Here is a 21,897-nt window from a genome sequence, read left to right on the forward strand (position 1 = left end):
CACCAATCTAGGCTTTATGGGAGAGTGGCCAGACGGAAGCCACTCCTGAGAAAATGTCACAAGACAGCATGTGAAAGACTGAGCATACGGCATAAGATTCTGTTGTCTGATTAGACAAATTTAACTCCTTGGCCAGAATGCAAAGTGCTATGTCTGGAGAAAACCAGGCACAGCTCATCACCCATCTAACACCATCCCTACCATGAAGTATGGGTGTGGAAGCATCATGCTTCGGGGATGCGTTTCAGCAGCAGGGACTGGGAGACTGGTAAAGTTAGAGGAAACAATGAATGGATGCAAACACAGGCAGATCCTTGATGAGAACCTGCTTCAGAGTGCAAACGACCTTGGGGAAAAGGTTTGCGTTCCAACCGGACAATGACCCTAAGCATACAGCCAAAGCAACGGTGGAATGGCTTCAGAACAAAAATATGAAAGTCCTTGACTTGAATCCCATTGAAAATCTGTGGAAAGACTTGAAGATTGCTGTCCACCACCGCTCCCTATCTAAATTAGCAGAGCTTGAGAAAATCTGCAAGGAAGAATGGGAGAAAATCCAGATGTGCATAGCTGATACAGACATAACCAAGACGACTCAAAGCTGTAATCGCCGCCAAAGGTGCTTATACAAAGTATTGACTCGGGTGTAAATGCGTATAATGGGAAATTTCTGTATTTAATTTTCAATACATTTGAAAAAGCTTTCAAACATGTTTTCACTTTGTCATTATGAGGTATTGTGTGTAGATGGGTGAGGGGGGAAAGATCTATTTCATTCATTTTGAATTCCGGCTGTAACACAACAAAATGTAGAATAAGTCAAGGAGTGTGAATACTTTCTGAGGGCACTCAATGTATAATACTGTATGTGCATTTCATGTAGATATCATATCAATGGTTATGATAAAAAAGATGCATACCTTCAGATACGATTCTGACAGGATCACCTGCGTAAATAAAATAAGGAAATTCTGCGTTCATAACATCAAAACCCCCTTAACCAAAAAATCATTACTGGTATATGAACGTGCAGTAAGTAAAAGTGATCCGTAAATTGTTACTGTGTCGTCAATATTTTGCTGATGGGCCATTGAATGCTGACGCAAATGATGATCATGATCGATCAGTGGTTTTTGCTCACAATTGTCCACATGGGTGCGGATGGTTCCGGAGCTGACTGTGGCTGTGTTGGTCCCAGACGTGTACTGGACCTCCTGCATCCTTGAGCAGATGATGTTGTCCATGCAGTTCTGGGAAGAATAGGGGTGGTTGGAACAGCTTCCTTACACAAGGTCATAGGCTATAACTAGCATCATCTACAGTGCCTTTGGAAAGTATTCAGACCCTTTGACCTTTTCCAAATTTTTCAAAGTTAAAGCCCTTTCTAAAATGTATTTTAAAAAAAAATCCTCATCAGTCTACACACAATACCCGATTATGACAAAGCAAAAACAGGTTTTTAGAAATGCTTGCAAGTTTATTGAAAAAAAAAACATTTACATAGGTATTCAGACCCTTTGCTATAAGACTTGAAATTGAGCTCAGGTGCATCCTGTGTCCATTGATCATCCTTGAGATGTTTCTACAACTTGGTGTCCACCTGTGGTAAATTCAATTGATTGGACATGATTTGGAAAGGCACACACCTGTCTATATAAGGTCCCACAGTTTATGTCAGAGCAAAAACCAAGCCATGATGTTGAAGGAATTGACCATAGAGCTCCAAGACAGGAATTTGTCAAGGAACAGATCTGGGGAAGGGTACCAAAACATTTCTGCAATATTGAAGGTCCACAAGAACATAGCGGCCTCCATCATTCTTAAATGGAAGAACTTTGGAACCACCAAGACTCTTCCTAGAGCTGGCCGCCTGGCCAAACTGAGCAATCGGGGGGAGAAGAGGCTTGGTCAGGGAGGTGAACTAGAACCCAATGGTCACTCTGACAGGGCTCCAGAGTTCCTCTGTGGCGATGGGAAAACCTTCCAGAAGGACAACCATCTCTGCAGCACTCCACGAATCAGGCCTTTATGGAGTGGCCAGACTGAAGCCACTCCTCAGTAAAAAGCACATGACAGCCCACTTGGAGTTTGCCAAAAGGAACTTAAATCCTCTAAGACCATGAGAAACAATGGTCTGGTTGGTTTCATCTGTTGAAACCAAGATTTAACTCTTTGGCCTGAATGCGAAGTGTCACGTCTGGAGGAAACCTTGCACCATCCCTCCGGTGAAGCATGGTGGTGGCAGCAGCATCATGCTGTGGGAATGTTTTTCAGCAGCAGGGACTGGGAGACTCGTCAGGATTGAGGGAAAGATGAACGGAGCAAAGTACTGAGAGATCCTTGATGAAAACCTGCTCCAGAACACTCAGGACCTCAGACTGGGGCGAAGGTTCACCTTCCAACAAGACGACCCTAAGCACACAGCCAAGACAATGCAGGAATGGCTTCCAGACAAGTCTCTGAATGTCCTTGAGTGGGACCAGACAGAGCCCAGACTTGAACCCGATCGAACATCTCTGGAGAGACTTGAAAATAGCTGTGCAGCAATGCTCCCCATCCAACCTGACAGAACTTGAGAGGATCTGCAGAGAAGAATGGGAGAAACTCCCCAAATACAGGTGTGCCAAGCATGTAGGGTCATACCCAAGAAGACTCTAGGCTGTAATCGCTGCCAAAGGTGCTTCAACAAAGTACTGAGTAAAGGGTCTGAATACTTATGTAAATGTTTCATTTTTGGAAAAAATAAATTTGCAAAATGTAAAAAATATGTTTTTGCTTTGTCATGACATATTGTGGGTAGATAGATGAGGAGAAAAAAAACTATTTAATCCATTCTAAAATAAGACTGTGGAAAAGGTCAAGGGGGTTTGAATACTTTCCGAATGCACTGTATGTGGCTCCATTGTTTGTCTTTGGTGGCCCACTCATTGGTGTAAAGGTATGGACAATGTGTCAGTAACCACATCTGATCATGCAATCTAATGCCCGACTGCAATGTAGATGACGTGGCATTCAATCATTGGTTAATTGGTGCAGCAAGACTGCTTTGCAGATGGACTGTAATGTGGCCATTGGCTTCAATGTCCGTACAGAAGCAGCAACTGACCTGGAGCAAGGAGGTGCAGACAGTCCTCTCGCAGAGTCTGGTAGAGCAGTGCAGGTGGTAGGTGGACAGCGTCCTGTTCTTGTGCTTGACAAAGTGGAAGGCCTCGAACGAGAAACGAGCTTCCTGCTGTTGCCTGTTCACACCCATCACTGTCTGGCCATCCCGGTTACACTTGAGAGAAGCAATGTGGTAAGTTATGTCAAGTAAGAAACGATGTGATCAATAACTTGATAATGAATCAATAACTAGAATGTAGCTGCAGCTGAGTTTCTAGTCTATTCCTCATCCTCAACGCAACAGGCAACAATTTCAAAGTTACAGTTCATATAAGGAAATCAGTCAATTGAAATAAATTCAATAGGACCAAATCTATGGATGTGACGTGACTGGGAATACAGCTCAATCAAATCAAATTTTATTAATAACATGCACATGGTTAGCAGACGTTAATGCGAGTGAAATGCTAGTGAAATGCTTGTGCTTCTAGTTCCGACAGTGCAGTAATATCTAACAAGTAATCTAACAAATTCACAACGACGACCTTATACACACACAAATGTAAAGGGATGAATAAGAATATGTACATATAAAAATATGGATGAGTGATTGCTGTGTGACATAAACCAAGATGCAGTAGATGGTATAAAATACAGGATATACATATGGGATGAGTAATGTAGGATATGTAGACATTATTAAAGTGGCGTTATTTAAAGTGACTAGTGATCCCTTTATTAAATCTATTAAAGTGGCCAGAGATTTGAGTCTGTATGTTGGCTGCAGCCACTCTGTTAGTGAAGACTGTTTAACAGTCTGATGGCCTTGAGATAGAAGCTGTTTTTCAGTTTCTCGGTCCCAGCTTTGATGCACCTGTACTGACCTCGCCTTCTGGATGATAACGGGGTGAACAGGCAGTGGCTCGGGTGGTTGTTGTCCTTGATGATTTTTTTGGCCTTCCTGTGACATCAGGTGCTGTAGGTGTCCTGGAGGGCAGGTAGTTTGCCCCCGGTGATGCATTGTGGAGACCTCCCCACCCTCTGGAGAGCCTTGCGGTTATGGGCGGAGCAATTGCTGTACCAGGCTTTGATACAGCCAGAACGGATGCTCTCGATTGTGCATCTGTAAAAGTTTGTTTTAGGTGACAGGCCAAATTTCTTCAGCCTCCTGAGGTTGAAGGGGCGCTATTGCACCTTCTTCACCACGCTGTCTGTGTAGGTGGACCATTTCAGTTTGTCCGTGATGTGTACGCAGAGGAACATAAAACTTTCCACCTTCTCCACTACTGTCCCGTCGATGTGGATGGGGGGATGCTCTCTCTGCTGTTTCCTGAAGTCCACGATCATCTCCTTTGTTTTGTTGACGTTGAGTGAGAGGTAATTTCCCTGACACCACACTCCGAGGGCCCTCACCTCCTCCCTGTAGGCTGTCTCGTCATTGTTGGTAATCAACCCTACCACTGTAGTGTCATCTGCAAACTTCATGATTGAGTTGGAGGTGTGCATGGCCATGCAGTCATTGGTGAACAGGGAGTACAGGAGGGAGCTGAGCACGCCCCCTTGTGGGGCCCCACCACCTGGGGGCGGCCCGTCAAAGCCCAGGACCCAGGGTCTTGAGCTTGATGATGAATTTGGAGGGTACTATGGTGTTAAATGCTGAGCTGTAGTCAATGAACAGCATTCTTACATAGGTATTCCTCTTGTCCAGATGGGATTGTGCAGTGTGATGGCGATTGAGTCGTCTGTGGAACTATTGGGGTGGTAAGCAAATTGGGGTGGGTCTAGGGTGACAGGTAGGGTGGAGGTGATATGATCCTTGACTAGTTACTCAAAGCACTTCATGATGACAGAAGTGAGCGCTACGGGGCGATAGTCATTTTAGTTCAGTTAACTTAGCTTTCTTGGGAACAGGAACAATGGCGGCCATCTTGAAGCATGTGGGCACAGCAGACTGGGCTTTTGCGAGAATGCTGCCATCAATCCACGGTTTATGGTTAGGGGTTTTAATAGTCACAGTGGGTACAACATCACCGATGCACTTACTAATAAACTCGCTCACCGAGTCAGCATATAGGTCAATTTTGTTGTCTGAGGCTACCCGGAACATATCCAAGTACAGGTGATCGAAGCAATCTTGAAGTGTGGAATCCGATTGGTCAGACCAGCGTTGGTTACCACAGGTGTTTCCTGTTTTAGTTTCTGTCTATCAAATTGGAGCAACAAAATGGAGTCATGGTCAGATTTAGCGAAGGGGAGGGGGGGGGCTTTGTAAGTTAGAGTAGCAATGGTCCAGAATGCTACCAGCTCGTGTCGCGCATTCAATATGCTGATAGAATTTAGCAAGCCTTTTTCTCAGATTAGCTTTGTTAACGTAAGAACTTAAAATCCCCAGCTACAATAAATGCAGCCTCAGGGTATATGATTTCCAGTTTACATATAGACCAGTGAAATTCTTTCAGGGCCGTCGAGGTATCTGCTTGGGGGGATATACACAGCTGTGACTATAATTGAAGATAATTCTCTTGGTAGATAATGCGGTCGGCATTTGATTGTAAGGAATTCTAGGTCAGATGAACAAAAGGACATGAGTTCCTGTAAGTTGTTATGATTACACCGTGGTTCTTAAGGCTAGGGGGCAGTATTCGAATGTTTGGATGACTGAGGTGCCCAAAGTAAACTGCCTGTTACTCAGGCCCAGAAGCTAGGATATTCATCATAGGTACACTTCAACGATGACAGACAAAATTTGAGAAAAAAAATCCAGAAAATCACATTGTAGGATTTTTAATGAATTTATTTGCAAATTATGGTGGAAAATAAGTATTTGGTCACTAACAATCTCAATACTTTGTTATATACCCTTTGTTGGCAATGACACAGGTCAAACGTTTTCTGTAAGTCTTCACAAGGTTCACACACTGTTGCTGGTATTTTGGCCCATTCCGCCATGCAGATCTCCTCTAGAGCAGTGATGTTTTTGGGCTGTCGCTGGGCAACACTGACTTTCAACTCCCTCCAAAGATTTTCTATGGGGTTGAGATATGGAGACTGGCTAGGCCACTCCAGGACCTTGAAATGCTTCTTACGAAGCCACTCCTTTGTTGCCCGGGCGGTGTGTTTGGGATCATTGTCATGCTGAAAGACCCAGCCATGTTTCATCTTCAATGCCCTTGCTGATGGAAGGAGGTTTTCACTCAAAATCTCACAATACATGGCCCCATTCATTCTTTCCTTTACACGGATCAGTCGTCCTGGTCCCTTTGCAGAAAAACAGCCACAAAGCATGATGTTTCCACCCCCATGCTTCACAGTAGGTATGGTGTTCTATGGATGCAACTCAGCATTCTTTGTCCTCCAAACACGACGAGTTGAGTTTTTACCAAAAAGTTATATTTTGGTTTCATCTGACCATATGACATTCTCCCAATCCTCTTCTGGATCATCCAAATGCTCTCTAGCAAACTTCAGATGGGCCTGGACATGTACTGGCTTAAGCAGGGGGACACGTCTGGCACTGCAGGATTTGAGTCCCTGGCGGCGTAGTGTGTTACTGATGGTAGGCTTTGTTACTTTGGTCCCAGCTCTCTGCAGGTCATTCACTAGGTCCCCCCGTGTGGTTCTGGGATTTTTGCTCAACGTTCTTGTGATAATTTTGATCCCACGGGGTGAGATCTTGCGTGGAGCCCCAGATCGAAGGAGATTATCAGTGGTCTTGTATGTCTTCCATTTCCTAATAATTGCTCCCACATTTCTTCAAACCAAGCTGCTTACCTATTGCAGATTCAGTCTTCCCAGCCTGGTGCAGGTCTACAATTTTGTTTCTGGTGTCCTTTGACAGCTCTTTGGTCTTGGCCATAGTGGAGTTTGGAGTGTGACTGTTTGAGGTTGTGGACAGGTGTCTTTTATACTGATAACAAGTTCAAACAGGTGCCATTAATACAGGTAACGAGTGGAGGACAGATGAGCCTCTTAAAGAAGAAGTTACAGGTCTGTGAGAGCCAGAAATCTTGCTTGTTTGTAGATGACCAAATATTTATTTTTCCACCATAATTTGCAAATAAATTCATTAAAAATCCTACAATGTGATTTTCTGGATTTTTTTCTGTCATTTCGTCTGTCATAGCTGACGTGTACCTATGATGAAAATTACAGGCCTCTCTCATCTTTTTAAGTGGGAGAACTTGCACAATTGGTGGCTGACTAAATACTTTTTTCCCCCACTGTAAAAAATGTGGCCATATTCCAAATGGTGCAATTGACAGAGTTTCTTTAAAAAGTTGACAATCAGGTTTGATAGGAAATGACATACCCCATCTACTAGAGTCAGTAAATGACTACCAGTATATTTCACTTTCATGAAACAGATAGTTTCGGCCACGTAATCTGATTGGATGAGAAGTGTTCACCGTTCTGCAACACCCTTTAACTGTGACTATATTTACTATATAGCAAGGCCTCTTGTGCCCTATTGCTCAAAACTCCCTTCGTGTTTTCTTCAATCCAAATTTTGCTATACTTGTACCTTCCAGTGTGATTGGTGGCCTTGAACCTCCACAAAGATGCATGTCTTCAACATCAAGCTTCCCTCAGGGACCTGGAGCTGGGATGTGTAGAACCTGCCCTTGGAGCCGATTAGAACAAGATGGGGAAGACTGTCATTTGAATACAGTTTAATGAAATGATGAACATTCATGCCAGAAATACTTGAGGAAATCTGAATGTAAAGGGAGGGAATAATAAGTAAAATGTTGCATGGACCTGTTATTCCCTCCAGATCTATTTGGAAACTGCTATAGTTGTGCTAAGGGGAGCGGTCGAAATTTACACAATTGTTACCCGGAGGAAAATGGGGGAGGGCAATGTTTTTTCAATTTCAGTCAGGGGTAGGGTATTGTTTTTAGTCGTTTTTTTGTCCAGTGGAGGGTCATGTCCTTTGTAATTGATTAAATGTCATATTGCTCAGGGTTTGAGAATTAGTTGCTTATCATGGTATCTCGATGTGTGCTTGATGATGCCCCTCATCCCTGATTCTCTGATGGGCTCTCAATATCATGTGCGCCTAGTGTGGTCTCAATCGAATGATCCATAACCTATACTATAGGCTATAGGCCTAGGCTATACGAAGAGCATGCATGGAGAAGCACAGGTCAAAGTTACAGTATATTTCTAAGAAAATGTACTTCCTGAATTTTTTGTACTGCTGGGATGGTGTATGTAAAACTAGGCTACACTGCAATGGATAGGTGTTCCCAATCAGGAGCCCCGGCCTTCCCTGCTCTTGCTGACATAAACCCTTTTGTGCTGCCTAACCAATGACTGTGCTGTGTACGTGGCACTTCATGAGACAAGTCAAAGGCTTCTTCCAGATTTCTTTACTTGTTTGTCCATAAAATGCAGTATATGTGCGTGCGGACTAGGACTACTGATGTCCTGTTCAGTATGAAAGGGAGAGCGAGAAGATAAGTAGGACCAGAGGTAAGCTTCCTACTGCTATAATTGATTTTAATAAAAAAACAATATGTTCGTTGCCCATGGTTAAGCTATTTCTCAGAGTTATTGACCTCACAATAGCCATATTACAGTAATTTACATAACTTTCATTATGAAGCGGCAGCCGTTGAGATGGACAGTGCATGTGTGCTGAAAGTAGACTAATTCGAGAAGACCTAATTCATTTAAACAGTCCTCATTTAAATTTGACTTTAGGCTACTAACAACAAGAGGGCATTGTGTTGGAGCCTATTTCTTTCTATTAAAAAAATAAGAGGTACACTGTCTGACAGAAGAAATGATAGTCTACTATCCATAGATTTTGTCAGCCAGTTCCTTCAGTCAGCATGCACTCCTTAAATATCGCAGTGTCAGTGAAAAGCTTGATGTGTTAAGTTAAAACCAGGCTCGAATTGAGGGGGTATGTGAGGGTATTGTTGTTTTTGTCAAAAGAAATTGCCAAAAGCTTCGGCCTATCCCTGTATAAAAAATTATGGAACTGATTATCTAGAAGCGATCTACACTGAGTGTACAAAACAGTAGGAACACCTGCTCATTCCATGAATAGACTGACTAGGTGAATCCAGGTGAAAGGTAGCTATGATCCCTTATTGATGTAACTTGTTAATTCTTAAAAGTCTAAGCTGTGTTGGGGGGTTCTAAACTGACATATGGAATTGCTTTAAGATGGTCATACTATGGATAATTTTGCTATTTGATTTAGAATTTTAGGACCCCTTTAGCTAGCAAAAAAAACACATACAAAGATTAATTGATCAAATAATGAATTTGGCCTTTACTACTATAGATGAGAGAAACTGAACAACACATTCATAAAAGGACAAAAAGACAGTCAACAAATAAATCATAACACAAAAGGTTTTGAAGTTTTTGTCTAGGAGAAAAGAAAGCTCAGGAAATATTATATATATATATATATATATATATATATATATATATATATATATATATATATATATATATATATATACACAGTACCAGTCAAAAGTTTTGACACACCTACTCATTCCAGGGTTTGTCTTTATTTTTGCTATTTTCTACATTGTAGAATAATAGTGAAGACATCAAAAATTACTGTAAAAATGTGTGAGATGAAAATGGACAAACTAAAGGGTGTTCAATGTGTAGGCCCACTGAGTGGACATTCTGAACATTATTTGAAGTCACTAGGTCACATGACCAAGGAGCTATTTACATTTTAAATGTAGAAAAATTCATGTAAAATCGTGTGAGATGAATATGGACAAACTAAAGGGTGTGCAATGTGTAGGCCCACTGAGTGGACATTCTGAACCTTGTTTGAAGTCACTAGGTTGCATGACCAAGGAGCTATTAAAACATTTTATTTTGAAAAATACATGTAAAATCTTGTTACAGAAAAATTGACAAACTAAAGGATGTGCAATATAAAAGGGTAGTCAGTAGACATTCTGAACCTTGTTTAAAATCACTAGGTCACATGATCAAGGAGCTATTGAAATTTTACATTTTGAAAAATACATGTAAAATCTTGTGAGATGAAAATTGACAAACTAAAGGGTGTGCAATGTGTAGGCCCACTCAGTGGACATTCTGAACCTTGTTTGAAGTCAGTAGGTCACATGACCAAGGAGCTATTGAAATTTGAATGTAGAAAAGTTTGTACTTTGTTTACGCTCCCTAACTAATTCAACTAGGAATACAAAATGCTGCTCACATTTCCATATGTTTATTAGCTTTGGAAAGCGAATTAATGTCCAAATCGTGAAAATAAGACCTGTACAATGTTGTGTGCAATTTTTCCAACATCATGACACTTATTTGGAGTCTGTGGCTCAAGTGGATTGAAAGCTATTGAGGTTTGAAAGTTGAAATGGTCTCTACCTCGGTGCTGTACCGCTCGCTCCGATGATTTCTCTTAAGAAAACCTCTTGACGCTCTTACGGGACGAACATCCAGCGAAAAACTCCTATCGACATTAGCATAACGAAATTTAATTTTAAAAAATTTCAAATATAGGACTGTCTCATATCGTTTTATAGATACACCTCTCCTGAATCGATCCACGTTGTCCGATTTCAAAAAGGCTTTACAGGAAAAGCAAAACATTAGATTATGTTAGAGGAGTATATCGTAAAAGTAGCCACATAGCCATTTTCCGACCAACCACATGCATCACAAATAACCCAAAAAACAGCTAAATGCAGCACTAACCTTTTACAAACTTCATCAGATGACACACCTAGGACATCATGTTACACAATGCATGCATTCTTTTGTTCGATAAAGTTCATATTTATATATAAAAACAGCATTTTACATCGGCACGTAACGTTGACTAACTATTTTCCCTCAAATGCATCCGGGGAAACAGTGCTACAATTTACTCAATTACTATTCGAAAACATTTTTAAAATGTAATATTGTCATTCTAAGATTTATAGATGAATATCTCTTGAAAGCACCTGTAATACCAGATTTAAAAATAACTTTACAGGGTAATCACACTTTGCGATAAAAGGGGATGCGATACTCAGAAAATTACCTAGTAAATACAGCTCTGCGCCATCTTGGAACAATCGCATATCACATCTAGTCTTGTATACTATTGTCAATCATCCCTTACCTTTGGTTGTCTTCATCAGAAAGCACTACCAGGACTCCCAGGTCCACAACAAATGTATTTTAGTTCGAAAAAGTTCATCCTTTATGTTCCATTAGCTTGTTGTTGTTAGCGCGTCTGAAGGCTGATACAAAAGCTCTGTCGGGCGCAGGACAGCTATTTCGACAAAAAGCCTTTTTTCCCATTTAGGTTCGTTCAAACATGTCAAACGTTGTATAACATAAATCTTCAGGGCCTGTTTCAACAAGAGAGCCAATAAGATTCGAGGGGGACGATTGTATTGTGTTTCAAAACGTTTCGAAAGGAGGGGGTAGACAGGGCCGCCGGCGTCATAATGGTGATGGCCCTCCTCCTGTGACCTATTTCAACAGCGTGTCATTCATTCAGTTTCCACAGTAGAAGGCTCAAACCACTTTGTAAAGACTGGGGACATCTAGTGGAAGCAATAGGAAGTGCTCAATGAACCATAGCTCACGGTGTGATTAATAGGCAAAGATGTGAAGTTGAGTCCACAATTCAGAATTCCACATCCTGTTACGATCGGTCTCGGGGTTTTGACTGCCATATGAGTTCTGTTATACTCACAGACACCATTCAAACAGTTTTAAAAACTTTAAGGTGTTTTCTATCCACAAGTATTAATTATATGCATATCCTAGCTTCTGAGTTTGAGTAGTAGGCCGTTTAAAATGGGCACGAATTCTTTTCAATATGCGCTGTGACGCCCCCTATCCTAGGGGAATGCCAAGAGGTTTTAAGAAAATACAGAGAGACAAAATATACATTATTTTATCATTTTTATTTTGGGATTGGTCAAATATTTGGGTAAGCCTGGCTTCCCTTGGCATCCATGAATACACGCCACTGCAAACATCGTGTATGAATCAGAATCCATAGCTAGTCATTGGTGTTCAATCTAGTTATTTCCTGTCGACTTTGCCGAGGTCATATGGTTGTTTTTGTCTGTCTACTTGGCGTTGTTTAGTAGACCTACTTTGTCCATATAATTATTATATTGCTGACGTCTGTTGTTATGTCCTGATCCAAGGCTATGCTTGCTTGCTATTATTTATTCTCGTCCAGACATGTTTACCAAGCAACAGATCATTAGAAAATAAATATATGTAGATAGTTTAATTTGATTGTACAAATGTTATGGCATAAGTGACAGGAGAGAAGTTTTGCTCCTTTCGGAGGTGAAACATTACTTGGGGCAAGCGAATTAGCCTAACGTCACCTAAATCTGTGTCTGGAATAAATGCAAGCAGTAGTAGCCAGCCATGCATTAGGATAGTTATTCGTCTATTTCGTTGATAATTGAATAGGACTAAGTAAGTAAATCATGTGCATTGTCATCAGTCGGGGTCGTTTTTTCAATGTGTGTGAATGAGTGGAGCATAACCATGCACTCTGAGATGCACCCTGAGTGACAGCACAGTAATGCACATTTGAGGTAAAAGCACTTGAGGTATAGGCTCCGATCACGAGTAAATCCCATTACGAGTATCAAGTGTAATAAAACGGTTACGAGTATGACGAGATTATTGCAGATATCTGAGTGCTAATATTTCTTTTTCTAGGACAGTGTCCAGGGATAAGATGTTTATTATTATAATTTTTTTGTATTCTAGAATTGTTGGAACCAAGAGTTTTTTTTGTTAACTCTTGGTTCCAACAATTTCAGTCAAGGGGAGGGTTTAGTATATATTTTTAATCTAGTGCAGGGGAGGGTCATGTAATTTGTAACTGATGAAATGTAAGTATTTCTCAGTGTTTTAGAATTAGTTGTTTATTAGGCTATATATCGATGTGTGCATGATGCCGCTCCTAATTTCTGATTCTAGGCTGGTCGTCAATATTTAGTGCACCTGTAGGCTTTTTAGTGTGGTCTCAATTAAGTGATTCATAGCCTAAAGACTACCAAGTGCATTCTCGGGGGAAACACAGAGCAAAGTTATATTTGTAAGATAGCTGCTGGGATGGTGTAAATACAACTAGGCTGTATTACACACTGCAATGGATATTCCCACCCTGAGCCCCGGCCTGCTCTGCTCTTGCTGATCAAAAACCTTTTTGTGTGCTGCCTTACCAATGCTGTGCTGTGTAGGCCTATGGTGGCAGTTCAGGGCAAAAGTCAAAGGTTTCTTCCGAAAATAATAGTCGATAGGCGGACTAGCATATAGCCTGTTCAGCATATGTTCTGTTCAGGTTAAGAAAGAGGGTGTGAAGATGAGGAGGACCAAAGGTCAACTTTGGCCTACCTTTAATGAAAGAAAATTGCAAAAAGCATAGGCCTACCCTTGTTAGCTTAAGATTTTGAAGAAAATAAAACTGATCGACTGATTATATAAAGTAATATATAACAGCGTTTTGGTCAGCGATGCTTTATGCTAGAAAAAATATGTTAAATACCCGGGAAAAATGTCGATGCATATGAGGATATCATTGTTTTGTTTCTTTGGGATTCAGAGGCTGATCTACACCCTTCTACAGCCGAGGAGACAAGAAATAGACTTTGCTTGGGAAGTCATCTAATTCTGTCACTATCAATTGATCAAGCTATTAACTTTCTGTACAATATATGTTTAAACCCAGACAGCTTTTAGGGAAACACTTGTGACCTCTCATTAGGTTAAGCCATGAAAAGAAAAGTAGCCAGCAGTTAAAACCTGTTTGGGAAAGGCGTTCCCTGTTTGGGAAAGACACCTCGACAACATCCGGTGAAATTGCAGAGCGCCAAATTCAAATAAAATTACTATAAATATTTAACATTCATGAAAATACAAGTGTAATACATCAAAATAAAGCTTAACTTGTTGTTAATCCAGCCGCCATGTCAGATTTCAAAAAGGCTTTACGGCGAAAGCAAACCATGCGATTATCTGAGGACAGCGCCCCGCATACCAACACATGAAAAACATATTTCAACCAGGCAGGTGCAACACAAAAGTCAGAAATAGCGATATAAAAAATGCCTTACCTTTGATAATCTTCTTCTGTTGGCACGCCAAAAGGTCCCAGTTACATCATAAATGGTCCTTTTGTTCGATAATGTCCTTCTTTATATCCATAAAAACTCAGTTTAGCTGGCACGCTTCAGTCAATAATCCATCCAGTTTCCCTCCATCAAAATGCATACAAAATGAATCCCAAACGTTACTAATAAACTTTTCCAAACAAGTCAAACAACGTTTATAATCAAACCTTAGGTATCCTAATACGCAAATAAACGATAACATTTAAGACAGAGAATAGTATGTTCATTACCGGAGATAAATAAGAAAGAACGCGATTTCCTCCACGCGCTTGGAAACACTACAGCCAAAATGGGAGCCACCTAGAAAAACTACAATTTCTGGGTCATTTTTCCAAAAACCAGCCTGAAACTCTTTCTAAAGACTGTTGACATCTAGTGGAAGCCCTAGGAACTGCAATTTTGGAGGACTTGGGCTTATAATTATAGTACTTGCCATTGAAAACAGTGGTAAGGTGAATTTTATTTTTGGGGGGATAGTTTGTCCTCGGGGTTTCACCTGCCATATCAGTTCTGTTATACTCACATACATAATTTTAATAGTTTTAGAAACTATAGAGTGTTTTCTATCTAAATCTACCAATTATATGCATATCCTAGCTTCTGGGCCTGAGTGACAGGCAGTTTACTTTGGGCACACTTTTCATCCGGACGTGAAAATACTGCCCCCTATCCCAAATAAGTTTTAATGGTTACATTTTTCTGCATCGGTAGACCTACACTGTCTGGGGGTAGAAAGGTAGGCCTAACTTTTGAAAGTACCATCCTCAGATTCCTAATGACATCTCAGAATTAATTATTTGCAAACAGGGACAGTTTAGTTGCAAACAACACTCACAGATTTGGCATTGGAGAAATATGATAACATAAACAAATAGGTCTACAGTGCCTTCAGAAAGTATTCATAACCCTTAAATTATTCCATATTTATTTGTGTTACAGCCTGAATTCAAAATAGATTAAATAATTTTTTTTTATCACCCATCTACACACAATACCCCATAATGATAAAGTGAAAACATGTTTTTAGAATATGTTGCAAATGTATAAAAAATGAAACAGAAATATCTAATTGACGTAAGTATTCACACACCTGACTCAACTTTGTAGAAGCGCCTTTGGCAGCAATTACAGATGTGAGTCTTTTTGGGTAAGTCTCTCAGAGCTTTGCACAGCTGGAAAGTACAATATTTTTTATTATTCAAACTCTGTCATGTTGGTTTTTGATCATTACTCGACAACCATTTTCAAGTCTTGCCATAGATTTTGAAGCTGATTTAAGTCAAGGCTGTAACTAGGCCACTCAGCAACATTCAATGTTGTCTTGGTTTTATATATTTTTATTTTTATTTAACCTTTATTTAACTAGACGAGTCAGTTAAGAACAAATTCTTATTTACAATGACGGCCTGCCCCAGCCAAACCTGAACAACGCTGGGCCAATTGTGCGCCGCCCTATGGGTAAGCAACTATTGGTAAGCAACTCCTGTGTATATTTGGAGTTTTGTTTTAGGTTATTGTCCTGTTGAAAGGTGAATTTGTCACCCAGTGTCTGTTGGAAAGCAGACTGAACCAGCTATTCCTCTATGATTTTGCCTATGCTTAGCTCTATTCCGTTTCTTTTTATCCTAAAAAAACTCCCTTGCCGATGCCTAGTATACCCATAACATGATCCAGCCACCACAATGCTTTGAAATATGAAGAGTGGCACTCCGTGATGTGTTGTGTTGGGGATTTGCCCCAAACCTAATGTTTTGTATTCAGGACAAAAAGTTAATTTCTTTGCCACATTCTTTGCAGTCTTGCTTTTGTGTCTTTTTGCAAACAATATGCATGTTTTGGAATATTTTTTATTCTGTACAGGCTTTCTTCTTTTCACTCTGTCATTTAGGTTAGTATGGTGGAGTAACTACAATGTTGTTGATCCATCCTCAGTTTTCTTCTATCACAGCCAGTAAACTCTGCAATTGTCACCAATCCATGAGCTGCTTCCTTCCTCTCCGGCAACTGAGTTAGGAAGGATGATAAAGTTATTAATTACACTTTGGATGGTCTAACAATACACCCATGTCACTGTAGTGACATGCTCAAAGGAATATTCAATGTTTGCTTTTTCTCATTTGTACCCATCTACCAATAGTTGCCCTTCTTTGCAAGGCATTGGAAACCTCCCTGGTCTTTTTGGTTGAATCCGTTTTTGAAATTCACTACTTGGCTGAGGGACCTTACAGATAATTGTATGTGTGGGGTACAGAGTTCAAAAATCAAGTTAAACACTATTATTGAACACAGTCAATCCATGCAACTTATTATGTGACTTGTTAAGCAAAGGTTTGTTTAGGATTGCCATAACAAAGGGGTTGAATACTTGTTGACTCAAGACATTTAAGCTTACATGTTTAATTAATTAGTAAAAATTTCTAACAACATTATTCCACTTTGACATCATGATTGTATTGTGTGTAGGCTAGTGACAAAAAAATCTCAATTTAATCAATTTTAAATTCAGGCTGTAACACAAAAAAATGAGGAAAAGTCAAGGGGTGTGAATACTTTCTGAAGGCACTGCATATCTCTGTTCATTCTTAGCCTGTAATTTTGGCAATTTGTGTGGTATTAAAAAATATTCTGCTAATATGTAAGATGACGTAGAATTGCATAGCATTTTTTCTCGGACCTGCAAATACGTTGATAGATTCATGCAGTGCTTATACTATAAAGGAGATCTTTCTACCCCTACTCTTGTCCACAGTGATCTGCGAACCCACAACCTTCTGGCCCGCAACCCTGTGCGCTATCAAAATTCCTGTATTGCCATGTAATGCTTACAGGATGAAGAACAGTTTCTAAAACTGCATATCTAAGGCTCTGGTCTGTCCAAGAAGTGAGGGTAAACAGTAGACATGTTCTCTGCTATCCACTTTGTTTAAATTATTATTTGGGGTATAGGGGAGGGTCACTTTTTCAAGCATTCAGGGAGGGTTTAGGTCAAATATATTTTGCTGAAGGGAGGGCCATCCATTTTCATTACAGATAGGTCCGATTTTCTTCATGTAACCCCTTTTATAAATAACGTTCCCTCCCTAATCTGTCAAAACAGTCCACAAAATACGAGTTTATAGTATTCCATGTCCACAATTTTATGAATTTCCATTTGGTTTCATTATCACCACCTGCGGGCAGACACCCTTAATACGCAGCTAATACACGATTAAGTCTTGTCCTTCCATTGTATGCTGTAGTAACAGAATCTGAATGAAATCACAGACTTGTACTGTCTTATATGTGACTTTGTCCTAATTTCATGGATATTTGAGTTCATAAAATTATATCATACATTGATTATCTTATTGTATTCAAATGGACATGAGTGCCTTCTTTGGGCTGCATATAATATGGTTCCTAATATTCTTAAGTGGCTTTCTTTCCTCAACTCTGGGAAGAGCATTGGCTGGAAAGGGTTTCCACCACTTTTAAATCCATTAGGCAGAAGCACCTGATGAAGAGAGACCACATATAAAAGGAGAAAGTGTTGCAACACTACAAACAGTTTCATCATATGTACTTTGAACAGACCACGTGTAAGGTATATTCATAAAAAGCAGGACACCTTTTGCATTTCTGTCTTCTGTAATGTCTTTTGACATCTATCTAACATACACTATATATACAAAAGTATGTGGACACCCCTTCAAATTAGTGGATTCGGCTATTTCAGCCACTCCCGTTGCAGACAGATGTATAAAATCAAGCACACAGCCATGCAAAAAAAGAAAAGAAACACGTGCTTTTTTCTTTGTATTATCTTTTACCAGATCTAATGTGTTTTATTCTCCTACATTCATTTCACAAACTTCAAAGTGTTTCCTTTGAAACAGTATCAAGAATATGCAGATCCTTGCTTCAGGTCCTAAGCTACAGGCAGTTAGATTTGGGTATGTCATTTTAGGCAATTTTATTTTATTTTTTTAAAGGGGTGGATCCTTAAGAGTTTGTACGTAAGCATTTTACGGTAAGGTCTACACCTGTTGTTTTCAGCACATGTGACAAATACAGTTTGATTTGATTTGAAATGCATGCTGGGCTGGGCATGCCCTGAGCTCGTGAAGTGAGCAATACTGGAGCCTAATTGGAGTGGGTGAGAAAGCCTATGCTCCAGCCCAGTGGCGGATTTAGGTAAAGGCGACATGGGTGGCATTTTGCTGGGGGCTGCATGGGGCGCAGCACAAAAAAAATGGGAATGGTGACATTTGCGCGATCGGTTTTATATCGCTAATTTGCACGTCACGTCAATGATATCATGTCACCATGTGGAACTGTGGGTCAATTAACCTTGTCAGAGTGGGCGCCCTGATTCTAGTTTGTGAGCTAGGCAGGCTACTGCCTGGGAAGGTAACCCACTCAGAAGTACGAGATGGGGGGGGGGGGGGGGGGGGGGTAGGTTGACCTCAGTTCTCCCCACTGGTAGCCCGAGGTAGGGGGAGCAGGGCAATCTATCAAATAGCGCACTTCAAACTTTGTACAGTACTACTGCAATTAGTAAAATCAATCACACTACGAAATGCTACCAAATAAACCACAATTCATTTATAATACTGTGAATATATAGTTTTACAGGCACATTTTTTTTCTGGTTTGTGTGAAATCGTTAAGAATAATATAAAACCACTCTGCACAACACCAAGGTGAATTGGTTTAGTCTTGACTCTTGGTTGACAGTGTTGGGGGATGAGTAATGTATTGATGCTCGAGTGCCAAATCAACACACATTTGTTTCTATCTGTCTTTGTTACAACTTTTTGATATTTATGAGTCTTATTTTTGTACAGTCGTGGCCAAAAGTTTTGAGAATGACACAAATATTAATTTTCACTAAGTCTGCTGTCTCAGTTTGTATGATGGCAATTTGCATATACTCCAGAATGTTATGAAGAGTGATCAGATGAATTGCAATTAATTGCAATGTCCCTCTTTGCCATGCAAATGAACTGAATCCCCAAAAAACATTTCCACTGCATTTCAGCCCTGCCACAAAAGGACCGGCTGACATCATGTCAGTGATTCTCTTGTTAACACAGGTGTGAGTGTTGACGAGGACAAGGCTGGAGATCACTCTGTCATGCTGATTGAGTTTGACTGGAAGACTGGAAGCTTCAAAAGGAGGGTGGTGATTGGAATCATTGTTCTTCCTCTGTCTGCCATGGTTACCTGCAAAGAAACACGTGCCGTCATCATTGCTTTGCACAAAAAGGGCTTCACAGGCAAGGATATTGCTGCCAGTAAGATTGCACCTAAATCAACCATTTATCGGATCATCAAGAACTTCAAGGAGAGTGGTTCAATTGTTGTGAAGAAGGCTTCAGGGTGCCCAAGAAAGTCCAGCAAGCGCCAGGACCGTCTCCTAAAGTTGATTCAGCTGCGGGATCGGGGCACCACCAGTACAGAGCTTGCTCAGGAATGGCAGCAGGCAGGTGTGAGTGCACCTGCACGCACAGTGAGGCAAAGACTTTTGGAGGATGGCCTGGTGTCAAGAAGGGCAGCAAAGAAGCCATTTCTCTCCAGGAAAAACATCAGGGACAGACTGATATTCTGCAAAAGGTACAGGGATTGGACTGCTGAGGACTGGGGTAAAGTCATTTTCTCTGATGAATTCCCTTTCCGATTGTTTGGGGCATCCGGGAAAAAAGCTTGTCCGGAGAAGACAAGGTGAGCACTACCATCAGTCCTGTGTCATGCCAACAGTAAAGCATCCTGAGACCATTCATGTGTGGGGTTGCTTCTCAGCCAAGGGAGTGGGCTCACTCAGAATTTTGCTTAAGAACACAGCCATGAATAAAGAATGGTATCTACACATCCTCCGAGAGCAACTTCTCCCAACCATCCAGGAACAGTTTGGTGACGAACAATGCCTTTTCCAGCATGATGGAGCACCTTGCCATAAGTCAAAAATGATAACTAAGTGGCCCGGGGAACAAAACATCGATATTTTGGGTCCATGGCCAGGAAACTCCCCATACCTTAATCCCATTGAGAACTTGTGGTCAATCCTCAAGAGGCGGGTGGACAAACAAAAACCCACAAATTCTGACAAACTCCAAGCATTGGTTATGCAAGAATGGGCTGCCATCAGTCAGGATGTGGCCCAGAAGTTAATTTACAGCATGCCAGGGCAGATTGCAGAGGTCTTGGAAAAGAAGGGTCAACACTGCAAATATTGACTCTTTGCATCAACTTCAGCCGACTTTGTGAACATTAATATTTGTGTCATTCTCAAAACTTTTGACCACAACTGTATATAATTTGATATTTATTTAGTTTTAAATGTTATGATTATTTATTTGTGTTGTTCCAAATGTCTGAATAAAAATTGCAGTTAGTGCAGAACGGTGCTTTTTTTTTTGGGGGGGGGGGGGGCTGAAAGAGGGGGTTTGCCCAGGGAGCCATACAAGCTAGAACCGTCACTGCTCCAGCCTTTGGGAATCTCGCTCCACGCTGAACGCTCCAGTCAAATTGGGCACGCTCTGCTCCTCGCTCCGCTCACTTACTGTGAATAGAACACGACACCGTATACGTTTGTCTTCTATATATAATATCGCAATGCAGAGCCATGTGGAGAGCGGCGCTCTTGCTATTGGACACTTGAATGGTGAAGTTCATCACCATTGGTTAAAGCGTTTCCATCCTATCCGTCCAATCATAGGGACACTCGAGGTATATTAGTACAATAATCCTCAACTGCATTACGTAAAGACAGACAGAAAAGTCGCTGTATAGCACTGTTGGTATTTGGATTGATAAGTGACAATAGAATAATTAACATGTCTGGTAGAGGCAAAACTGGAGGAAAGGCCAGAGCGAAGGCAAAGTCCCGTTCATCCCGCGCCGGCCTTCAGTTTCCCGTAGGACGTGTCCACAGGTTACTGCGCAAAGGCAACTATGCGGAGCGTGTCGGTGCCGGTGCTCCTGTCTATTTGGCTGCTGTGCTGGAATACCTAACGGCTGAGATCCTCGAGTTGGCTGGCAACGCTGCAAGGGATAATAAGAAGACCAGGATCATCCCTCGCCACCTTCAGCTTGCTGTCCGCAACGACGAGGAACTCAACAAGCTCTTAGGTGGTGTCACCATCGCGCAAGGAGGAGTATTGCCTAACATTCAGGCGGTCCTCTTACCCAAGAAGACTGAAAAACCAGCAAAGAGCAAGTAACCAGCTAGCCACAGATCACAAAACAAAACCTGAGCTCCGTTAAGAGCAACCCACTTCTGTATAAAGAGCCTCGTTTTCAAATTAATGCCAGCGCAACCTGATACTGGATGCTTGCAGACGGACAATGCTTCATGTTATTGGTTTCCACGATGCGCAGGCACCGTCATTGGACTATTCATATAAATGTATGGACATTTTCGTAGAACATATACCAAATTTGACACGGTCTCTTTGGATATGAGCTATAAATGGTGGTTCATTTGAGGGTGGGGTGAATAACGCAGAGATTTCATTGTTTTTATTTAGTAGTGCTGTATCAACACATTTTGTGTTAAAGTGATGTCATGAGGTCAGTCATGTCTATTTGACTGAAATTGTTTATTTCAATAAATGTTCTGTACGGATACAGGGAACGCGCACAAACGTCATCACCAGTCTGTTGT

General features: G+C 41.0%; 1 protein-coding gene across 1 annotated transcript; it reads left to right on the forward strand.

The window, feature by feature from the left end:
• The first annotated feature begins 20,964 nt into the window (after positions 1 to 20,964).
• On the forward strand, positions 20,965 to 21,877 carry LOC115148664 (histone H2A-like). The gene has a single exon (XM_029690757.1). The coding sequence runs from the start codon at positions 21,068 to 21,070 to the stop codon at positions 21,452 to 21,454; it is 387 nt and encodes a 128-aa protein (XP_029546617.1). The 5' UTR covers positions 20,965 to 21,067; the 3' UTR covers positions 21,455 to 21,877.
• The last annotated feature ends 20 nt before the right edge of the window (positions 21,878 to 21,897 follow it).

Source organism: Salmo trutta, chromosome 15 (genome assembly GCF_901001165.1).
Source record: "Salmo trutta chromosome 15, fSalTru1.1, whole genome shotgun sequence".
In the NCBI taxonomy this organism is placed as follows: domain Eukaryota; kingdom Metazoa; phylum Chordata; class Actinopteri; order Salmoniformes; family Salmonidae; genus Salmo; species Salmo trutta.